This window comes from Centruroides sculpturatus, unplaced genomic scaffold (assembly GCF_000671375.1).
Source record: "Centruroides sculpturatus isolate CEXI.00-Female unplaced genomic scaffold, Cexi_2.0 scaffold1604, whole genome shotgun sequence".
NCBI classification, from domain to species: domain Eukaryota; kingdom Metazoa; phylum Arthropoda; class Arachnida; order Scorpiones; family Buthidae; genus Centruroides; species Centruroides sculpturatus.
In genome coordinates, this window is record NW_019385845.1 from 59972 (window position 1) to 84442 (window position 24471).

Genomic DNA, 24471 nt, shown 5'->3' on the forward strand with positions numbered 1-24471 from the left:
TGATCAATGATTCAAAAACGTAAAAATAAACATATTAAATTTAAGAAACTAGNCTTTCAAGAAATTCTTTAATTTAATTGAATGTGACACTGAATGTGAATGCTGAAGACAAATTATCATTAGGGTTAAAGAATAAAATTTATTAAAACTTGTTTATTTAATTTTGTTAATATGAAAATTTTTCACCATTTGCTTTGGTGCAGCTTAGCCTATATGGCTCTTGCGCCGACAAAACAAAACAATCAATCAAACAAACAAACATTCAACCTTCTTGAATATGCGACCCCTTTACAAGTTAAAAAAATTCTGGCGACCCCCCCCAGGACCATATTAAAACTATGTCAGTGATTTTAAAAACTACGTATTTAATTTTCTTTCTGTTGAGACCTAAATATCGATCGAAAAACCAATTGTACTTTAAAATAAACAGGCATAGCCTTCTCAATAAAATTGTAGTTTTTTTTATTGTAGTGTAGAACCTACAAACACTTGTCTTTTTCTTTTACCCGCGACCTCCCGTGTAAGGCTTTGCGACCCCCTTGGGGGTCGCGACCCACAGGTTGAAAAACACTGCATTAGACCATTATGAGGCTCGTTGTCGTTACTTAGTGGAACCTGACCGTCGGCATTACAAATGCTGTAATGACAGAATGTTGTCAACAGACGTGAGCAAAACAACGTTGTGGACTATTATATTGACGGTAATTAAGGTCGGTTTAAACAGTTCTGCTTTGCCTTGTCGACCAATCCCTGCTCGGATCGTCACACTCCCGAAATGGCACATCCTTGCATTATTCCAGACATGCAGGGGAATATCTTACACTGATTTAATGTAGACAGTCATTTCGCTTGTTAAATTTTTCCTTTGCAGTAAAAAATTTTTTTAACCGTGAAGAAAATATTTTTTACATCTTCGAAATCTCTGCCTGCAAACCATTTATGTACCTCTTCAAAAGACGGCAACAGTGACTCTACCTTTTTTTTTTTTTTTTTGAGCCAGCATCAACACGTGGTAGGTAATACAATTTAAGCTTGGGCTTTCTTTTAATGCTAGACAGTGTCTCGAGACTTCTTTCTGCAAGGTCGGCTCTCTTTGGCATCGTCAAGGATTTTTTATTTGGCTCTTCAAAGCCTTAAGCATTCCTGGAATTTTTATCTCTCGGACTATCACTTTTCGGTCAGTCCTTAATATGGTCACTTTCCTCATTACCTCTTTATGTTTCGATATGCCTCTTTATGTTTCGAATGTTACAAGTTTCTTGTAACATTCCTGAGTTTTATCAAACAGAAAATTTTAAATTTCTTCATTTCTTGAACTGTCTCACAGCTTCATAGTTTCTTCATGGCTAACAGAACAAAGACTGCAACATACCTTACATAGAATTCAAAAAATGTCCAAACAACAAATAGAACATGTATGAAAAATAAAATGATGCTTTATGTCACAGGTGTAAAAAACAGATTTTATATTCCAGCCTCGCATATTAGGTATTAGACAATTTTATACATTTTTATGTTTTATCTTTGGCTAATTCAGCCTTTTTCGTTTTGTTTTCTCAATTACTAAATGAAAATCTTTTGTAGGTAGTTGCAGATAACTTGGATTATGTAACATTCTTGTATGAGACAATGTTTAGTTTGAAAAGATAGCCAAAGTTGTTATAATTACTAAATACAATAGGAATTTTATTTGATAAATCTCCAAAATTCTCCAGTGATTGTAAAAGTTTAAATTTTGTTTCTCCAGAAATTTAGCAGGATTTCACTTTGAAAAACTGCAAACACACAAATGCAACTTCATTTATGTGTTTGCAATTTAGTAGCAGCTTTTTAAGTTGAAGCAGGATAGACATTTCAGCAGTTACACAGGTTTGATCCCCCTAACAAACTTCCCTGCAAAATTTCAGAAATTTTCAACATAAAGCGCAAGAGTTAGTTATTAAGCCTTAGAGAGGATGAACAAAATTGTACCCCCCACAGACACAAACTAACATCTACACATGAAAAAAATATGGGGGTAATTTCTGCATTTGTTGATGTTTTAAGTTGTCCTAAGTCCAAAAATGTGGGGGGGGCAAGTTTTGCCAAAACCCCAAAACTTCCCCGTGTTATAACAGCCGGGAAAGTAAAAATACACATAAAGTGAGCAATAAGAATTCGAGATAATTACTGCATGTGTAATATCTTCTATAAGCCTAACTCTACATGTTTGCAAGGTCTCCCTGCTCAAAAAATCCAATTACAACTCATCAGATGTTTTTCTGATAAGAAAAAATGAAAATGACACATGCAATTCGAATTGAAGTGTAATTAACACCGAAGAGGGATGTTAATATTAAAAGGGTTAATTATTCTTTGATCCAAAATGGATTCTTTTCAGGTCATGTTTTCTGAAAAGAAAAATTATTTGATCAGTTGTAACTGGATTTTTTGAGAGACTTTGCAGGCATGTAGAGTTAGGCTTATAGAAGATATAATATATAAACTTCTTTATGGGGAACTACAATATTAAAGATAATTACTATTTTGTAACCAAAATGCCGACGGACCCGTGTGTTGCCGACGATATTCTGCTAACATTGTATCTAACGTGTAATTGTGCCATACTAAAGTATCAATTTCATATTGAAAGTTTTGCGGCTTTTGTTAATAACTCCATGAAAACAATTACTAAAATATCAATGTAATATTTATTAATTACAGTTTAATGATTTTTACATTTCACAATATAAATATAAATCGACTTCAACAATTTATAATTGAGATCCGTTACTGGAGGAATGAAGTTGTCTTTTGGTTTCTGATAAAATTTCTAATAAATACAATATTCACAAATCTTTTTTACCGTTTTATGCAAATAAAATTTCACATCCTTTATTTATAATGGCGAAGATGGGACAAAATTTTTCAACGGACAAATGCCCCAGTCAGAAGTCCCGCACGAAAGACGTAGACGTCGTCTTTACGATATACGAATGGTTATCCGTCATTCTTTTCACATAAGAAGTTCACCAGCATGCCGCTCCATACTTATCTTGGCGATCCGTTTCTTTCCTTTGATGGCTTAAAAGTAATAAGAAATTATTTTCAATAATCATTTTTATAAATGTGATAAATTTTAAATAAAGTAGAAAAAAACAGAAGTATAAAACATAAAATTTACAATAGTTAGCAATGCTTTTAATGTATTATTGATTCTAAACGTTTTTTTTTATATCAGATAGAATAAAGTTTTTTCTGTAGTTCTTACATTTGAAAACTTCCTTTGATGTTAATATTAAAGAATTTTGTTTGTTAAACTTCAAATGTTTTTCACCATTAGCAGATATAAAGCACTCCTCTATGTGGCATATGAGTGCCTTTCTTGCAAGAGACTGGTTCTGCTGAGATTCAATAATGGTTGAAAAGGAACTGTTAAGATGTATCTTATCCGAACGGCAATTAACCGAAAACTTTCCAGTTGGCAAATTTAAATTTCCGCTAGTCCTGTGGTGTTGCAATATTTGGCTATGTCTTGGGCTACTCCAATATTATTCTTGTTGGTGTGAGTGTTTTAGCTGGCAGCACTGGTGCGACCATGAGAGGGTACTTAAGGACGCACCAGGATTTGAATGAATTTCAACATGGGATAGATTAATATATTTTTTGTACATAATCGGTTATCCATAAAATCGATTGTCCCCAATTGATTTGGATAATCGATGCTCTACTGTAATTTTAAATATTATAATCGAGATGGGTTGTTGATAATAAGTGCAGAGTCCAAACGATTAGGAGTTGAAATTTGGTATGTCGTGAGTTGTACGCTAAGAAGGGATTTTTCAAAATTCCTTCCTGCAAAGGAGAGGGAGTGGGTTAAGGATTACACTGAAGAACTATTCTTCTACTGTACTATTTTAGATGTGGTTTTTTGCGTTTTTGACTGCGTTTTAGTAGGGTATGTCATGAGAATGCACACTAAGAAGGGATTTTTGGAAATTTCACCCCGAGGAAAAAGGATGTATCATTAATTATTTACACTTTATACTCAACCTGCCACAATCTGGGCATGGTATTGGATGTCAACCTGGACAACGTTACTAAGCTGCTTCCTATATATGAGCCGCTGAATAACATCACTCTCTGCCACCTTGTGTTAGAACTAGAACCAGATGTTTCCGGTGACCAATGAGTGACTGCTTGTCGGAGAAAGAGCCTACTTAAAGCTAGTCTCTCCATATGAACATTAGAAGAAGAAGAATACTATTGATACATATTTAATAAATTAAATTGTTGCATTTTGTATTTAGTTAGTGAAATAAATGAATTATAACATAAAATAAATTTTTTTAATGTTTTTGTATTTTATTTAATAATTTTTTTTAAAATTTAAATGAAAGAAAATGAAATTAAATTTAAAATGCTGGAGTCCGAGTCTACACAATTTTCCCGACTCCGACTCCTCTGGCAAGAAATTCCTCTACAGCCCTGACTACAACCTTGGAATTCACAATTCAATTAAAGAAAGGTTGCATGTTTTTGTGGAGTGAGAATTTTGGAGGAAGAGGGTCTATGGAAATACCATCCTGTATATACCATTATGTTACTACTGAGGCTACTATTGGTGACTGAAAGAAGCTGACTTTGTGGTCATACAACTGTTTGGTCAAAACAAAACCATTACATGATAGCCATGTATCTGATGTTAGTGGCCAATGATGTATTTTCAGAAATAACACACAAATACCCAGTAAAGAGCCACATATTTCTCAGTTGTGATCAAGACTTTGCTCTAATTGAAAAATGGAGAGAAAATGCAAAGCCTACATGCTAAAGGATCTTGTGGACATCATTAAAAGTGCAGGGACTAAAAACCTTTTTACCTGCGTAGTATTTGAGAAGTTTCATGACTAAATTAATTGCCCATGCATTTTTGAATACAAAAGACCTGGATATCTCAATAGCATCCCAAAGTAGATTCTCATCAAATAACTTTGGTAAAGTTATGGTTGCTAAAGGTGGAGGTAAAGCAGTAGGATGGTGAAGTGGGAGTTAATGTGCTGAAAGATAAAGTTAGCATTGATGATTTCAAAAATCTTCCATTTCCTCTTGCTCACTCCCATTTTGGGATTCCTCAAAAGAAGAAACCTGACATTGGTAAAATGATAGGTTTGTGATATTGGATTTAAAAAGGTATTTCAAAGAGATGCTAGCAGAACAGGATAACTGAATGCCGGATTACTAATATAGATAGTTAACCTGTATAACTTTATTATTTGATATTTTCAAAATGATATTCGGACTTCCATTAATCTTTCAAATTTGAAATTTTTAAATACACTTTAACTTTTATTACACTAAATTAATATCTTATCTAAATACAGTAATACCTCGAGTTACACGATTTTCAAATCTCGTCGATTCGTCTTTTGTTTGATTACTCAATCCCCCCACACTATTGTTTGGCTTACATGTTCAGACGTGTTGTGCAGATTCGACACACAGCCACAATTTATTTCGTGTTATTTATTTCTGTGTTTGTTATATCTACGGAGACTCGAAAGACTCTATGTGGTGATTTCTTGTAACCGCGAACGAATCAAAGGACGAGATAAGATTAACGAGAACATTTATTAGCTTACATACATCCAACTTGGGTTTTACACAAATTGTGAAATTATACCCCGACTTATGCAAATTCGACTCACGCGGTTATTGCTCAATCCCACCTATCGCGAAAGTTCGGGGTATCACTGTATATAAAATTACTTGTCCTGACTGACTGACTGATTCATCATCACCAGACCAACCCACTGAACCTAGAGGTGAAATTTAGTACACAGTTACGATATGCCATGGGAATGCACACTAAGAAGGGATTTTTCGAAATTCCCCCGCGGGAGGGAGAGGGAGAGAATTAAGGATTAACTGGAAGAACGGCTTCTACTATACTATTTTAGATGCAATTTTTTGTTTTCAACTACATTTAGTCTTCATCGAGTACTTAGGTGTATTAAATTGATAACATTTCAGACATTGTTATAAATATTTTCATATATTTTGATTTTAAAAATGTTCAAACCATTTTAAATTCAAATTTGTTATTGCATATAGGTTCGATTATAGAACGATTGTAAACGTTCCAGAAAATTGATCAAATCGAAAATAGTTCGTTTGATTCTTGGCAGTAGGTGTTATATAACAATTACTACGGTTGTTGAAATACCAAATATAAATAGGGTTTGCTTGCAAAATCCTCACGGGCAAAGCTGCGGGTAACAGCTAGTCTATTCGCGTTTTTCACCGGATGCTCGCCCTCTGGTGTTTAAAAACAGAACTACTCTATCTGGGTCATTTGAATGTTCTTCATATATTGTCAACAGTAAAGATGAATAGTAAAAGTAAAGCTTTCTGTTGTGTTCCAAATTGTAATTCCAAAGCCATACGCGATCCCAATATAAGTTTTCATGTATTCCCACATAAGATAGTAATATATAATTCATTTTACATTGACGACTAACAAATGACCCAGATAGAGTAGTCATTTTGTAAAAATACAGCGCCCTCTATAGTTCATGAAAAACGCAAATATATATAATCAAGACGAGTTGATAATGATACTAACAATAAGCACAGAGCCCAAATGGTTAGGAGTTGAAATTTTGTACACAGTTAAGCCTGGTACCCACATGCGGCAACGGACTACGGAAACAGTCGACGGACCAGCAAAATGACGTCACTTTTGCCTTCGACGGAATACAAAGTTGAAAATTTTCAACTTTTGCCGCGACGGAAAGTGGCACGGTAAAAATTAGACCAATAGGAAGACTGTTTAGCAATGTCGTCATAAAGATCACGTGGGACAATAGCATTTGAACTATGGCGGTCAGCAAGCTAAAAAGCTTTATTTGTACACTAATATATTTCATTTATACTCTATATTACTATCCGATTTAAACATTAATGTCAAATAGACTTACTTACTGCGTAAAGTATTGGGAATGGAGTAAGCGTAATTCGGCGACGAAAGTATTCGATATTTCTAACTTTCGACGATTTAGAATATTTTTCCTATCCAAATTATTCGTTTTTGAGGTTTTTTTTATTTGCGATAATATTGAAGGCAAACTTAAAAAGTTTAATTGATATAACAAAGCAATCCCGGTAGACGCCATTTTCGACTACTGGCATGTAACCTACCTACTGTAGTAACTTGTTTATATTTACAACTGGCAGATCGCGCGTTTCAATTGTAGGGTAATTTCCACATGTAAGTACACGCAACACGGAAAGACGACAGAACGGCAACTGTTTCCGTCGACGATTTCTGTCGTTCATTGCCGCATGTGAGTACCAGGCTTTAGGGTAAGTCATGAAAATTCACACTAAGAAGGGATTTTTCAAAATCCCCCCGGGAGAGGGACAGGATTAAGGCTTAACACTTCTATTGTTGATGGAAGTGTTAAGCCTTAAGTAACAACGGAATTGTTAAGAGAAAGACGTGCAAGATGCAGATGCAGGTTTTTTCGTTTTTGCAAGAAATTGAACATATTTTTAGACCCATCTAAAAATTCTCTAATTACTCTGGAAATGGGGGACCCAATTCTTGCATTCTGTGAAAACAGGTAAGGTTGACTGTAACATAATAATCTTAATCGTTGCTATCGTTACTTTTTCCCAAGCAATGCTGGGCCTACCTGCTAGTTGTTTAATATAATTATGATAAAATATACAGTCCAATTCCAAGTACAAAAACTGAGGGACCAACATTGATGAAGCCAGGAAGTAGTCACTAATAGATTATTGCCAGTTTTTAATGTTAAAATTGAGATTTAAATTATTACATTGAATTTTTTGTAAATTGTATTTAAGTTTTTGGTATTCAAAACTATTTTTCAGCTGTAGAAATATCCATTTTACGACCAATTATTTTTGGCATTTTCAATCTTATGCACTTGAACAATTTTGGCATTTACAATGTTATGGCTGTTTTTAAATTTTTTTTTTGTTTCCTTACTATTATACTTAGGTGTTTGAAATTACACTTTGGAATAAAACATTGGGTTTAAATTATTAAAATAATATTTCTAGCATTTCATAAGTTTGTTCATTAGAAAAAGTGTTTTTTCTCTCTCCTAAAAAGTTTGTTTTTTGGCATTTACAACATTATGGCATTGCATGCTTCATTTGATGTGATGTATCAATTTGATTATATTAGTTTAGTCATATGGCATATCACAGAGACCATGCATGCTGTTGTATTTTTTGACAGAAAGTAAGCATGCTCAGAACTTCCTTATCTGAAGTAACAAGATCACCCAGGGGTTCTTGTTGTTCAAATCCAAGGAGTTATAACACACTACTTATATATTGGTTTCCATTTTATATAAAGTAAATTTATCAATTTTAGTGAACTATTGAATAATCAGTAAATACAATATGCACTGGCAGAAATTGAAAGTGTTACACCCACCTGGTATTGTCAGAGACTTATGAAATTGGGACAAGAATCTCTGTGTGAAGGGTATTGAATGATCAAAAATTAAATGAAGTACAGTACATACAGTGGTATGGAAATTATGGAGACATTTGTTATAAACTAAACACTATAGCAATTTTGCATAAGTTGTGAACTGTGTTATGGAACATGACTTTTTTTTTGGTCCACAGGTTGTTGGTGACCAGTTATGCCATATCGATGAGTAAGAACTCCATACACCCAAATGTCTGACTTTGAAAGAGGTTGGATAATTGGCATGTCAGAAATGGGAGCATCATATTGTGAAATTGCTCGAAGGACTTGCTGTAGTACAATGTCAGTACAAAGAGTGGTCACAAGGTGGATGCAGGAAGGGTCCAGTACTCGCAGACCCAACACAGGTCCACACAGAAGTACAATGCCACATGAAGATCGCCATATTGTGCGGATGGCAGTTGCTGAAAGATGGGTGACGGCAGCACAGATTTGAGCAATAGTTACTGCCAGAGTCACCCCATGGACAATTGTAAACCGATTGCTTGATGCTGGGTTGAGATCTTGGACCCCCATGCAACGTATTCCCTTAACCAGATTTCATCGCCAACAACAGCTAACATGGTGTGCTGCTAGACGTAATTGGACACACGAATGGCGTACAGTTGTGTTTAGTGATGAATCTCTATTCTGTTGGGGCCAATATGATAGTTGGCTGGCATGCTGGAGAAAGAGCCCACCCTGCTGTAATTTCAGAGTGCCATTCAGGTCCAACTCCTGGTGTCATGGTTTGGGGGGCAATCAGTTTCGACAGCAGGACCGAGTTGGTGATTGTGTTGAAGACACAATGGTCATTGTGTCTTCAACAAGTGAGCATTGTGAGCAGTATGTGGACAGGGTGATCCATCCAGTAGTCATATCTTTCATGAACATAATCCAAAACGGTATCTTCCAACAAGATAATGCCCATCCTCATGCTGCTGCCATCACAAGACAGGCCTTGCAAAGTGTTGCAATCATGGATTGGCCCATTCGATTTCCAGATTTATCCCCTATCAAGCATGTCTGGGATGCCATGGGTAAATGGATTATGTCTCATAGCCATCCAGCACGCACTGTACAACAACTGACTGCACAAGTTGCACAGGCAAGGAGAGATATACCCCAACAAGACATTCAAGCACTTATTGATTTAATGCCTGCAAGGACCCAAGAGTGTATTCATGCTCAAGGTGGGCATACCAATTATTGAAACATGTACCAAACAGCAATAAAACTTTGTGTAATTCATTTCATTTTGTGTTCGTTTCTTCTGGGAATACCCCTGTACATGTTTACCAAGTTTTGCGAATGTCTATCAATTCCATCTGGGTATAACACTTTCAGTTTCCGCCAGTGTATTTACTAAATTATTTATGGAACAAAGTAAAAGTAGTGCACAGTAGGGGCCTAACTGAAAACATGTGAACATCCTTGCTCCAAAATTTCTGAATGTCCTCTAATGGAATATATCATATAAAAACACATATCTATAGTACTGGCTTAAGTCAAGAAGTGATTAGCAACCAACTTTGTCTACTCAAGATGAGGATGCACATGATCAATACCTATGATCAAAAACTATCAAGCATAGTTCAACAAAATGCAAGATTTGAATTTATTCATCAAAATTTATTTCATCCCCTTCAAAGTAATCTCCTTCCACTGCAATGCATTTATGCCAACAGCTTTTCCAATCCTCAAAACTTGCTTTAAACTCATTTTTGTGAAATCCCTTCAAGACTCACATCAAATTTTGTTTTATGGCATCAATCGACTCAAAATGGTGACTACGAAGCAAAAATTTTAGTTGAGAAAACAGAAAAAAGTCACACAGTGCCATATTGGGTGAATACAGAGCTTGCAGAACCATATTTCTTGGATTTTTGGACAAAAATTCACCAACACAAGAGCATTGTGAGCAGATGTATCACTGTGGTGCAAAATTCATGAGTTTTCTCATCACATCAACAAATTGCTTCATGCAAACAATGCAGAATATCCTTTTGTCAACAGTTTGGCCAGTCAGGAATTTGTGATGCACAACACCACAACAATTGAAGAAAACAATTAATATGACTAATTTTTGACTGACTTAACATGGTCTTTTTGTCTTCACCTTTCAAGCACCATTGACATGATTGTTGAGCTGTTTTAGTGTCAAAAGCATAGATCCATGTTTCACCACCTGTAATGAGGTATTTTAAGACTGATTCACCTCAAGAAAGCATTTCCTAAACCACTTGAACAAGTTTTTGGAAAAAATTCAAAATTTTTGCGATGACTCAAAGCAAAATGCCGCAAGCCCAAATGATCTTTTAAAGCTTGACAAGATCCAAATGACAACAGAACATGTTCAATAAAGTCCTTAATTGTTAAATGATGGTTGTTGAGCACCAAATCTCAGACTAGAGTGACATATTCATCAGTTGAAGTGGATGGTGTACCAGAGCGTAGTTTTAGTCTTTGACACATTCTTTTCCTTCCTCAAACATCTCGAACTACTCAAAAAACTTGTTTTTGATAGATTATTGTCACCAAAGGCTTTTTGAAACATTTCCAATGTTTCTGTAGCAGTAATTACATTCTAAAACAAAATGTAATGCATGCTCTTTGCTCAATTAACCAGAGATTTTTCAAAATTTCGAGTGAAATTTTGAAAAATCTCCAGTACAAACATTCTTTACACACAAAGCAAGTGTTTATTTGCAAATGAAAACAGATGATGATGTACAGATTGCTGGTATATGTTTATAGATCATATCAAATATCAAAAGAAAGAAAAAAAAATGACAGCACCCTCTTGCATGCAGTTTGATCAAAAAGTATTGGAAACGGTTCATTTAAAATAGTATTTTATAATAACTTTTAATTTGACGAGATAACTCATCAAGTTTACATAGCGTTACGTAAAATTCGGTAGTTAAGGCCACTTTTGACAATTTTTTTTTTCCAATTTTTGGAATGTTTTTTAAGTCCCTAAATTTTTTCAAAAGTTTTTGCCCGTGTGAAAAAATTTTATTGCGATTTTAATGAGCCTTTGATAAGGCTCGATTAAGGCTTAATTGTTTTTTAATGGAATTTTTTTATCAATTTTATTTCATGGTTCCTAAGTTGTAGTGCACGGATTTTCCTTCGGTAAAGTTATTTAAAGCTGCTTTCTGATGTCAAAAATGACCTCCAATAGTTTTTAAATTTTTTAAATTAATATAATTTATTTTATATAAATTTAATTAATTAGAGGGGGGTCGGAAATCGCAATAAAATCTTTAATTTTTTAAAAATATACGCCAATTTCGTACTCACTCTACTTTAAACCCTTGTCCTCCCGAGACGTATATGAGAATATCCTGGGAAATCCAACTCCAGCTGTTCTCAAGGTCATCCAGCTGTGTAAACAATAACTCATCCGTGTTAAATTTCACAGAAAGGTGAGACAAAGGAAAATAAAATTTTAAGCATTTTCTTCAAAATTAACGCATTTATTTTGTTTTTTTCAGTTTTAAGTATTTTTTATGCTTAATTACATTATAATTAAAAACAGGAGTGCGTTAAAGGGTTAATTAATTAATATGTAATTGCTTCTCACGTGTGTTCAATAAAACCTATTTAATTATGATTCTGTAAGAAATCGTTTTGATTTTCCATGTATTTGGTAGCTGGAAGGTTTCACTTAAACTCCAATATATATATGGATATACCATAATATAGAGAGCCTTGCTGCCATGACCCTTGGCTAGTGATGTACTGTAAGAGTGAAGATAAATTCTTAGCACCATTCTGAGGATGATTTATATCTTATGCAAACTGCTGCTGACATGACGCTCATTTAAGAGGGCTGCTCTCTTAACAAGAATCCAGCTAGGGTAAAAACATAGGAGTGAAAATTTGAAACATGATGGAGTGCTGAACTGTAAAAAAAATTTAGGGCATTTCCTTTATAGTCTAATAATCATTACGCAGATGTTTTTGAACCAACCTTAGTAAAAATATATATTGAAATCATGCTAATAATACATGATTTCAAATGACACGACATCACTTGACATCATGTTCAGAAGCTTTGAAAATGTCTCGGAAAGCATTTTATTTTTAATTACAAATTTCTAACTTTTATAAAACTGTTTAACAATGCCTTGGTTTTATTTAAAATCAATCAGAAACCATTACAGACATGATATCAAGTGATATCATTCATGTGTAAAATCAAACAGTTTACAGATGTATTAAAAATATAGTAATAATCATTAAAAGTTCTCAAATGAAATCAGAAACTATATATGTGCTGGTGATTAGGAAAGTGGTCTAAGTCAAAAATAGGAAAACATTGAATATATTTCATGAACTATTTGTAAAATTTTACAATTACATAAATTAACTATTTTGCAAGAGTAAATGTATTTGCGTTTTTGTCTTATAATCATAAAAACTATATATTTTTTAAATTTTTATAAAGTCAAAATATCTTTAAATGAAAAACATATGACTTAGACCACTTTCATAATCACCAGTAGATATACACTCTGCTCTGATTTTATATTTTACCTGGGGAGAAAATATTGGCACCGTAGTCTGTTCCATAACTGATGGATTGAGTAGCAGTGGTACGGTAGAAGATTTAACATTTGTTAACTGAACACCATTATTAGTTGCATTCAAGGGATGTGTTGTCACTGGATGTAAATATGATGAAGCGTGAGTAAAAGTAAATGCAGGTGGGTGAAGAATTACAGATGGTGTAGTCTGATGAGATGTGGTTAGTGGACTATTTGCTTGAAATACAAAAGAGAAATATGTTTAATTAAAGTAATATTATCTTCACCAAATAAATAAAAAATTCACAATATGATTTCTAAATGTCTTCAGAAGTCACATTAGATATCAAATATTTTTAAGTTTTATTGTTGTATTATTTAATTCAGTTATAATTTAATTATTTAAATAAAAAATACATTAATAAATACTAAAATAATCAATTTACTTCAATTTTTATTAGAATATAGAATCATATAATACTTTAAACATTATTTACTTTTTCAATTTTTCTTGTGTGTGTTTTAAAAATTTGGAAAAAACTTGTTTCAGACTATTATTTTCAACAATACAGTAGAGTCCATATATTCTGTCAATTACCAGTTGTCAATATCCAACACTCTGCCACAGGGTAACACACACGAAATTTTCTTGTTACCACTTGATGTATGTGACAGAGAGAGATAATGACTGTACAGTACATGTATACTGTCAGTCACTTGTTGTATATAATCATATAAACCAATCAAAAAATCCAAATCAGAGTTTCAGGTCACTAAAACAAATTGCTATAGGCTAATATCATTCAATTTCTCTAAAAGGTTGGAATAACTTTTACACTTCCATTTAAAGTAACTGCAAAGGCCAATCAAAGTTTTTGTCCCACATTTTCTATTTCAGCCACAAATGATTAGGAGGAAGATGAAATCTGGCATAAATAGTTGCATGCTTTATTTACAAACACTATTTTTCTATATGATATCCATCTGTTTATATGACTTTTCACCACCTGGAAACAAGGAGCTACAGTCTTTATTGGAAAAAGTCCTGTGGCTCTGTTGGAGCCACATCTTCACCTTCTTGAAAACTTTGTCATCATCCCTAAACTTTTGTCCATAAACAATATTCTTCATTGGAAAAAAAGATAAATGTCTAATGGAACCAAATCAAGACTGGTAAATGAATGAACACAGTCCAATACTATTTTGTGATAACTTTTATTCACAAACTGATGTGTAGTCTTGCATTATTGTTCAAGAAGACATCTTGCATGTTCTGCTCTGATTGAACTCAGTACATTTGTCTCACTAGTCTTTGCAGAGTAACCAAATGTGCCTTGAAATTTATTGTTGTTCCTTTCTTCACAATTTGAACAAAATTACTCCGTTTACATCTTAGAAGACATTAAGACAGTTTCCTCAGAGAGAAAGTGATAAACTTCTTATTTTATTTTATTGTACTTAATTCCCTGTATTTTATATATAAGGTTCAAACAAAAAAGTTTCAGGATTGGTCCAATAAAAAATGACTGGCATACATGTTAATTTATTAGGAATTGTCTCCTTCAAAAAAGTTATTTCTGAAGCTATACATAGATTTCAGCATTTTTTCCAGTTTCAAATTTCCTGCAGCTTTTTTTTTTGACATTGTTAAGCACTCATTGCAATTCTGTTTGAATGCCATCATTCTCAAATTTCTGTCCTTTCAAGCACTTTCTCAGCTGTGGAAGTAGAAAAAGTCATACGATGCCAAGTATGGAGACTGAGAAGGTGGAGTGCCACGATCATTTTATTTTTGGAGAGAAACTATTGAATAGCAATAGCTAAGTGGGTGGGAGCTTTGTCATGATGAAACAACCAGCTATGAACTTTCCAAAGCGCTGGTCTTTTTCATCTGATATTTTCACCCAGGCATCTCAAAACATCCATATATAACTTTCGATTCACAGTTTGACCTTGTGAAATAAATTCTTAAAGAATAATTCCCTCCCCATTGAAAATTGAATTTGCTTAAGATCCATTAGCAAGACCTTGACTAGAAGAATTATTGAGCATAAATACAATATCTCCAGCAATAAAACATCAAAGACACTAGCCCAATATCCAACTGAGCCTGGGCTGTTGGTAAAGTGGAATCAGGCAAGTTAATTTTTAAAAATCTTTGGTAAAGAAATGCTTAGAATACTTGAGACATGGAAAATTTGTGCAAGATCATGGTATTAAAATACATAAATGGAAAAAATGCCAAACTCGTTTTTACAGTCTGAAAATGGAATAGGATATACAGTACGTACAGAAGAATTTTGCCACTGTTTATTTTATTACTTCATATTACAATTTCATTTACATGGTTAAATAGTGTAACTGTTAATATTGAAATACAGTAGAGCCTCGATTATCCGACCCCTAATTAACCGACCGTCCTAGTTGGCAAATTTCAAATGTCCGCTAGTGATGTGGTGCTACAATATTTGGCTATGTCTTGGCTACTTTAATATTATTTTTGTGTGTTTTAGCTGGCAACACTGGATCGACCATGAAAGGGAGTCAGTATTTAAACGAGGCTTAATTTTATAATTTTTAACGATACAATAGCGACGATTATTAGTTTAATAAATTGTTAGGCTTAACATCAATGAAAATTCAACACGAAGTAGGTTAATAGCGATATACTAATTACATGGGATATAATAATATACTACACTAATAATGGATTTTTTCATACTTTTTGGTTATCCGACTTTTCAATTATCCGACCAACCCCAGTCCCCAATTGAGTCAGATAATCGAGGCTCTACTGTAAGAGAAATGTTTAGTTCTATGTAAAATATCATTTGAAACTGGTGACATTGAACAACTTTGAAAAAAATTTAGAATATTCACTTTGCAGATCTGTAAAAGCCTGAAGCTGGCCACTAAACAGGGCTAAAAATGTTTGCACTGTATATTTCACATTGTCTTATTACTACTGAAAATATGTGCCAGGTTAATATAAGTTACTGCTGTAATAATTCCATCTTTATGTACTGTATAATCTGTGATTCTTCTGTATCCTACATTCTCTACATTCTAGTGTCAGCTGTTGTGAAACAAACCATGAGTAGACTTCGAATATCTGAAATGCTACATTATTGTGTTCACACTATCTTCACTGATTCCAAGCTATTACGATAACTCTTTGTAAATGGTATATTGATCTCTCTGATAGATTAAATCAGTATATTACACATTTCAGGGTGCTAAAGCTGAACTTAAGTAGCAACTTTGGTTCATCACTCAAGTTGGCATCACCCCTTTCTACTGATCTCAGACTTTCCCAGCATCCAACCGTATTTCTATTAACAGAATGGCGAACATTTTTTAGATGTTTATAAATATTTCCCACTGTTTTTCCATAACCATTAGGAATTTGATGACAACTTTCTGTGACAAATTTCACTATCAGATTCCATTTTGAAAGTGATTTCATTAGATTCTACCAAATGGTTTGGGTGTAACGTTATGGTTCGAAGCAGAAAAGTTTAAATTTAACATAGACCAAACTGCAGCTTTTCTGATCATTTTTGGCCAAAATAAAAAGTGTGGAGCAAAACTTTCTGAATCTCTCATATAATTACATTTTTCATAACTATATTATTACTAAGGCCAAATGATCTGCCACATTATATCGAGCGATAATCAAAAATTGGGTTAATTGATGTTTATATTTGTAAATTATTTTAAAAATATATGAAATTAAAAAATGAACATACCATTCAAATTTTCCTCTAAATCTACTTTTTCACCACTTGATTTTAGTGAATGTAAAGACTGATGCTTTTTAGTCAGTGGTAAATCAACTGAATCTTGTTTTGTTTCAACATTAAGTACATCAACTTTATCTGAAGATTTTCCTTCATCTAGAGATTGAAATTGAAATGATGAAATTGAAGAATTTGGTTTAAATACTTCTTTCTTGAGGTTTGGAAGAAATGTATTAATTCTATCCCATGTTATATGCCAAAGATGACCTTCATTTAAGCCATTGCTATCATTTGTATGATAAAATATACCAGCAGTATCCATAACCAAAAGCATATTCTTCAATGATTCAGGAATGGCTTCATTCTGTAAAAGTAAACATTTTCATTGTTACATTTGAACATCATTTTTAATACTAAATTTAATAATTAATTTAAAACGAATTGAGATAAATTTTTGTAAGAAAATTTAATTTACATTTTTATAATTTTAAAATTTACAATAACTAAAAACTAAGGTTAGCTGTTTCAATTTATTTAAAGTGCTTATTAGTCTTATAATGTTAAAATAATTATACAGGGTGTCCACAAAGTCTGGGTACAGGGGAATTTCACTATTATATTTATTTATGTTATCTTTCCTACCCAGATTGAATGATGGCTCTGTCTAAAGAAGAACGAATCAAGTTAATACTCTTAAGTGGATGAGAAGGATGGTCTTATTGCAGAAGAATTTAACCTTCGACACCCTTATTAACAACCTATTTCACCTGAATTTTGCAAGGTGCATCAAATTATGTATTGAAAATGTTATTTATTAATATTAGAATCAAATAAAATTATTTTGTTTTAAAAGTATGTGTTAATCCTTATGTACCCAGACTTTGTGGACACCCTGTATATTAAGATGAAAAGCCATACACACTCTTCCAGCAAAAATATATGTAATTAAAACAGTAACAACAAATGTTTTCTGCCTCTTTCAATAGCCTGCTTCAGGCATCAATCAATATATTTTCATTCAACAACAAATAGCACTTAATTTTAAAAACTAAAAAAGTACAGTACACAGACATAAAACGTTTATTTATAGTGATATTTATAAATAATATACATACAAATATTAACACTTTATACATCTATACTAATATTATAAAGAGGTAAAATTTGTAAGTTTGGATGTAGGAGGATCTTTGAAACTACTCATCTGATTTCAAAAATTCTTTCACCAGTATTTAGAATAGACTTTCGGGGTGGACATAGGCTGTATATTATTCTGTTAAACATTCATATAAATTAAAAGATATCACCTAGGATTAAGGCTTTTATGTCCAACAGATGGTGCTAACGCCGTGAGTATGACTATCTAAGTTTGCTTTTCTGTGAGGATGAGCTAAAGCAGATCATCATCTATCTATCTATATAAATAAAATTGTAATGTTCGTTTGTTCTACCGATTCCTTTGAAATTTTGACACAACGCAGCATTCGAATACACACGTGTTTTTATATAATATACGTGTCAAAATTTCCCCCACTAAGGGAAGAGGGACAGGATTAAGGCTTACTGTGAAAAACTCTGCTTCTATTTATACTATTTTAGATGCAGTTTTTTGTGTTTTAATAGGGTACGTCAAGATAATGTACACTAAGAAGAAATTTTTTGAAAAATTCCTCCCATGGGGAAACTGTTATATATATATAATAGATACATTTTGAGCCATAACAATGCCTGGCAGGGTCTGCTAGTATAGTATTCAATATTTTACTAGATAGTACCCCATCAAACATGACAGAGAACTATGTAGTTAATGATTTTGTTTTTTGTCTCAGTAAGGTTGGTCAAAACACCTGTGACCCATTTTAATATGTTACCATAGCATAAAAAAAAGAATGTAATGCATTTTCCACCCCTTTCCCTAGTTAATATATTAAGTTTCCATTGAATGTTATTTACTTGTCAGACTGACCTAACTGGGATAATATGGCAGATTATGATGGCATAGATGCTTCTGTCATTTGCACCCCAGCTAGAGAACTGTACCAAAAATTATACAGCCTTGAGAAATCTTTCCTCGCTGTCTTTTCTGAGTAATAGAGACCTTAATTAAATTAATATTCATTTGGTTTCTTAACTGAGATAGGGCAAATTCTAAATAAAAAATGATGATGCTGAATGATATGAAGTAGCGCTATCATTTGGCCATCTGGTCAACAACCTAACTTTGGATATTACATAATAAAATTAGCATCATTAATAAATAATACAAGAATATTAATAGTAATAATGTAACAATACAAAATAATCATAAATAATAAATATTACAATGTGCTATGAAGTGTCACCATAATACTAGAAACATATACTGTCAGACAAGTGTTATAAAAAAGATTTTAACAAAGTACTTTCAACAATTCAAAATTGTTGCCATCAGGCTAGTGAACATCTTGAATTTGGAACAGAATATTGCTATGTGCAGTACAATATTCAAACATTTAAAATTCACATAAAAATTCAAGGATTGCAAGTATGAGAAGGAACAAAAATTTGAAACAAAAGACACAATGAAACTCCCAAAATATTTTTATGGCTTGAGTCCTTGGTGCATTATAACATGGAATGACTAGGATAGTGAGGTGCAGCAGCGTGCCGTCCTTGGAAGTGGTGGAAGCGCCATTTCCCTTGTATTTTCTAAAATATAAATACATATTGCGCAATTATTTTCATATTTTAACATACTTTGAATTCATTAAAATTAATATTTTATTATAACCGCATTATGTATATTAATACAAATTTCTATACTACACATGAAAAAAAACGATAAGATTGCTATTGTATATCTGAATATCAGTGACGGAATGGAAGCGCTGTATTGTCGAAACTGAGTCAGCTTCCAAACAGCCAGATTATCTGCATTCGCGTAAGCACTTTATACAGCATCGACCTCACCCGGTTTAGCTGGTGGAAGCTACACACACAATGTTTCCAACGATTCTATCTAGGACTGGTTCCGGGCTGTTAGCCGCCTGCCTGCTAGATATCTGGCCGCCCTCGCCCCATTATGTGAATCACAAGTAGATTTATAACTTAACCCATTCGACAGGAGTTTACTGGTATATTTTTATGATAGTTCTGTATAGTTGGCAGGAGTTAAAAAAAATCCATTAAAATATTTGATATTTTTATTCTGCTCTCCCATCCTATATTACGTACGGATTTCAATGTTAAACCAGTGATATTATGATTTAGTATGTCCCATCTATAAGGGGATGCAGAAAAAAACGTGTACAATTCTTGTATAAAGTTAAAAAAATTAACTGTTACTTTGGTAGCATCATTTACAACTAACTTTAATGAATGAGACAAACGAGGTACAGAAAAAAGCTCTAGAATATATTTTCCTTAAATTTATGATTTATGTATCTGTTGTCGTAAAAATTTGTCTTTCCACTTCTTTCCCAAGACTACAAATATTCAAGTACAAAGTAATTGGTTTTGACTTATTTCTACTTAAGTAGTAGTTAAATAATTAAGCGATTAGGGAATTATGGACATAAATAAAACCCTGCTAAAAGAGCCAGAATTTTACTTAAACAAATGCTTAACCAAACCAATCTCTAGCAGAGTACATTGGGGACTGATTTCTTCATAATATTGGATGTAATAAAGACAGAAATTTTTCCAGTTCAACGAGAGTGACTGAATAGTAGTAAATTTTGGAAATTTCCATGGACACCTGGTCCTAAAACAGATTAGTTAGAAAACAAACGACTATTAAGTTTAACTCAATAGTCGTCATCATGTCCTTTAAGGTGTGGCCAACCTGCCAACACTTACCGTGCCCTTAGTTTTCAGTCTTTGTCTCCCAGACAGTCTGTCTGACCACGTGTACGACACTGCCGGCACTCTGTACAGTATTTGAGCGCTTAATAAATTTGTTTTATTAATTAAAATCTGCAATTATTTGATCAAGACTCCAAAGTGGTGAGCCGAACGTGATCACAAGAACTTATTTACCCAATTCTGTGAGTATTTATATTATATATTTCCGTCATGAGCAAGAGCGAAGACCCCGTCGAGGTAGCACGTGTATCGGTGAAAATTCCACCCTTTTGGAGAAAGAACGTTAGAGTATGGTTCACACAGGTGGAATCACAATTCGCTGTTTCTAATATCACGACAGAAGTTACGAAATACCATCATGTACTAGGATCGCTTGACTGTGAAATAGCCAAATTGGTCGCCGATGTAATATCCCAACCGTTGACGAGCACGCCCTACACGGACCTAAAAACGCGATTAATTGATGAGTTCGAAGAATCCGAAAGTAGGAAGGCAAAAAAATTACTCCTAGAAATTAAGCTAGAAGACAAAAGGCCCTCAGCACTACTAAGAGAAATGCGGGCACTGGCCGGTACACAAGTAACGGACGAATTTCTTAGAACGCTCTTTCTACAGAGGTTGCCTAACAACATGCGTTCAGTTNTATTGAAAATGTTATTTATTAATATTAGAATCAAATAAAATTATTTTGTTTTAAAAGTATGTGTTAATCCTTATGTACCCAGACTTTGTGGACACCCTGTATATTAAGATGAAAAGCCATACACACTCTTCCAGCAAAAATATATGTAATTAAAACAGTAACAACAAATGTTTTCTGCCTCATTCAATAGCCTGCTTCAGGCATCAATCAATATATTTTCATTCAACAACAAATAGCACTTAATTTTAAAAACTAAAAAAGTACAGTACACAGACATAAAACGTTTATTTATAGTGATATTTATAAATAATATACATACAAATATTAACACTTTATACATCTATACTAATATTATAAAGAGGTAAAATTTGTAAGTTTGGATGTAGGAGGATCTTTGAAACTACTCATCTGATTTCAAAAATTCTTTCACCAGTATTTAGAATAGACTTTCGGGGTGGACATAGGCTGTATATTATTCTGTTAAACATTCATATAAATTAAAAGATATCACCTAGGATTAAGGCTTTTATGTCCAACAGATGGCACTGTAAAAATATTCATTCCTAGAACCATATTGACTAGACATTATCATGTAATTACAATATGTTCATACTTTTAACAATGTTGTCATTAAAATTAAGCCTGGACACATACATAAAAGCACTGACTTTCTTACAGACTGTTAAACACTTCTTGTATTCACACCTCTTTTTCTTTTCCAAGATTTTCTGCCATGACACTCTCCTTACTTTTATATACTCTCTCATGGAGATATAATATGCTTACAGAATAATTTATCTCAAAATCCTACATTCAGCCATCCTGCAAAGACATTTGCCCGGAATGTTTTATTCAAGTGAATTCAATGAAGAATCCTTGTCAAGATTCATATAATGCCTATATGTTTAGTTGCTATCATAGTCCAGCCAATGCTTAATAGAATCTGCTGTGATGGACATTTGAGCTGAGCCCTCAAGCTCTCCTATACATACACACAGTAGTCATTACAAAGAGCCTGCAATATCTGAGGGTTCTGCTGAGTAAGTTTCAGGTCCAGTCAGCATTGCATTCACATTATGGCCACCAAACTGCCTTCATAATATCTCTTGGGTTCTTTCCATTTTCAATCCTATTGCTTTTCATTACATTGTTGTACAGTGCCTTCCAAATGGTATCACACACTGTTCCCTCAGAATGACTTATTCCTCCCCTTGTCAGAGTTGTGAGATTTCTGGATAAGGCCTAGATTAAAGGCAAAATGCATTTGGAAAATGTTTTAAAGATTTAAATAAATTTACTTATTGTGAATTTTTAAAAGTCTTAGTGTTTTTTCCTCAAAGTTGGTAATGATTGAGTGGTTTAACTTGAAAAAAGAATTTTTTTTTTTTACTATTTTTCTTCTATACCTTTTTCTAGACAAAGCAACCAACTCCATTGTAAATTTTTATAATACCAATACATTTAATTGGTATTAATACATGATAAAGTATATATCGTTCCCAAATTCCAAGAATATATTGAAACTAATAAATTCTTACTTTACTAGAAAAATTGTTTCAAATAATGAATCTATATTCATTATTTGAAACCAATCTTTAATCATTTGTACAATCTTATTTCATTAGTAGTAAATAGTTATAAATGTGTTTATTACCTCCATCCACAGCAGAAATAATTAGTTCATACTCTTTCTGTTGTCCATCTAAAGACGCATGCAAAAATATTTCTCCAGTATCACTATCCAACCGGAAGAGATTATAATCTCCTTGAAGCAATTCATAATGAACTTTACCATTTGCATTCAAATCCAAATCAATAGCTTTTACCTGAAAGTATAAAAATAAAAAGACTTTTTAATATATGATAAAATATAAACTAATTTATACATATAAATATTTCAAATGAAATATACTTATATTTCCCAAAATTTAAAATAAATAATTACTCTTTCAGATTCATGGTTTACAATCTTATTGTCTACCAATTAAGTTTTAATCAATCAAAACCAATAACATTTCATTCATATTCATAGTTATGTCAAGCATAATCGTCTTTCATATTAAAATCTGCAATTTTGTTTTCTCTTTGTCAATATAATATACAATGTTTTCAAATATTTTTTTAAAAATCCCAAATATCATTAGTAGGTTAGTTGAAAATTGCATAAATATTAGTGTCAAAAACTGATACAGTATATTAATCTAGATATGATTTGTCATATCTTAAAATTATTTTTGTATGCTATATTTACATTAGGTTATTTATATTTTATTTATTTTTGATTACTTTATATTTTATTTTATTCTATTTGATTATATATTATAATTTTTTAGGCTTTGTTTTTATAATCATAACCTTATCTATTCATACTTGGTATATATTATATACACAAGGAGAAAAACTCAACATATTAAGGAATATTTTATTTTTCCTGTAGCGCTTTCAACACTGCTATGAACATTGTCTTCAGGCACAAATATGAATCAAATGTCTTTTCCGAACAAATTTTAAATTACAAACAGGAATGGCATTAACCGAATAGAATATAAAAAACTTTTAGAACAAAAATTTTTTTAAACTTATTTTTAAAAATTGCATAACATTGATGCACATGAGCTTAAATATGCAAAGAAGATGGAAGGTGTAGGGATGGTGGAGAAACATGGTCAATTAGAATTATTTAATCTATACTAATATTATAAAGAGGTAATGTTTGTATGTATGTAAGTTTGTATGCAGCAGGTAATCTCCGAAACTACTCATCCGATTTCAAAAGTTCTTTCACCAATATTTAGAATGGAACTTCAGGGTGGACATAGGCTGTATATTATTCTGTTAAACATTCATATAAATTAAATTAAAAGATATAATCTAGGTTAAGGCTTTTATGTCCAACAGATGGCACTATGAGTATAACGCCCTAAGTTTGCTTTTCTGTGAGGCATTATGCTTTTCTGTGAAAATGAACTAAAGCAGATCATCTTCTATCTATTTATATAAATAAAAATGTAATGTTCATTTGTTCCTACCAATTCCTTTGAAATTTTGACAACGCTGCATTTGAATACGCACGTGTTTTTATATAATATACATGTCGAAATTCATCCCCACTGAAGGGAGATGGTTAGGTTTAAGGCTTACGGTAAAGAACTCTGCTTCTATTTATACTATTTTAGATGCAGGTTTTTGCGTTTTTGATTGCGTTTTAATAGGGTACGT

The 24471-nt window shown here is 32.7% G+C and overlaps 1 protein-coding gene across 1 annotated transcript in view; it reads right to left on the minus strand.

Moving 5' to 3' along the window:
* Nucleotides 1-2331: 2331 nt before the first annotated feature.
* Nucleotides 2332-24471, minus strand: part of LOC111642469 (Golgi-specific brefeldin A-resistance guanine nucleotide exchange factor 1-like) — a gene marked incomplete at its 5' end in the record, with an annotated part of 87167 nt that continues 65027 nt past the window's right edge. The window contains 3 exons of the mRNA XM_023388822.1: nt 2332-3063; nt 13037-13263; nt 16776-17130. Coding sequence (XP_023244590.1) covers nt 3031-3063; nt 13037-13263; nt 16776-17130 — 615 coding nt within the window. The remainder of the gene's footprint in view (nt 3064-13036; nt 13264-16775; nt 17131-24471) is intronic.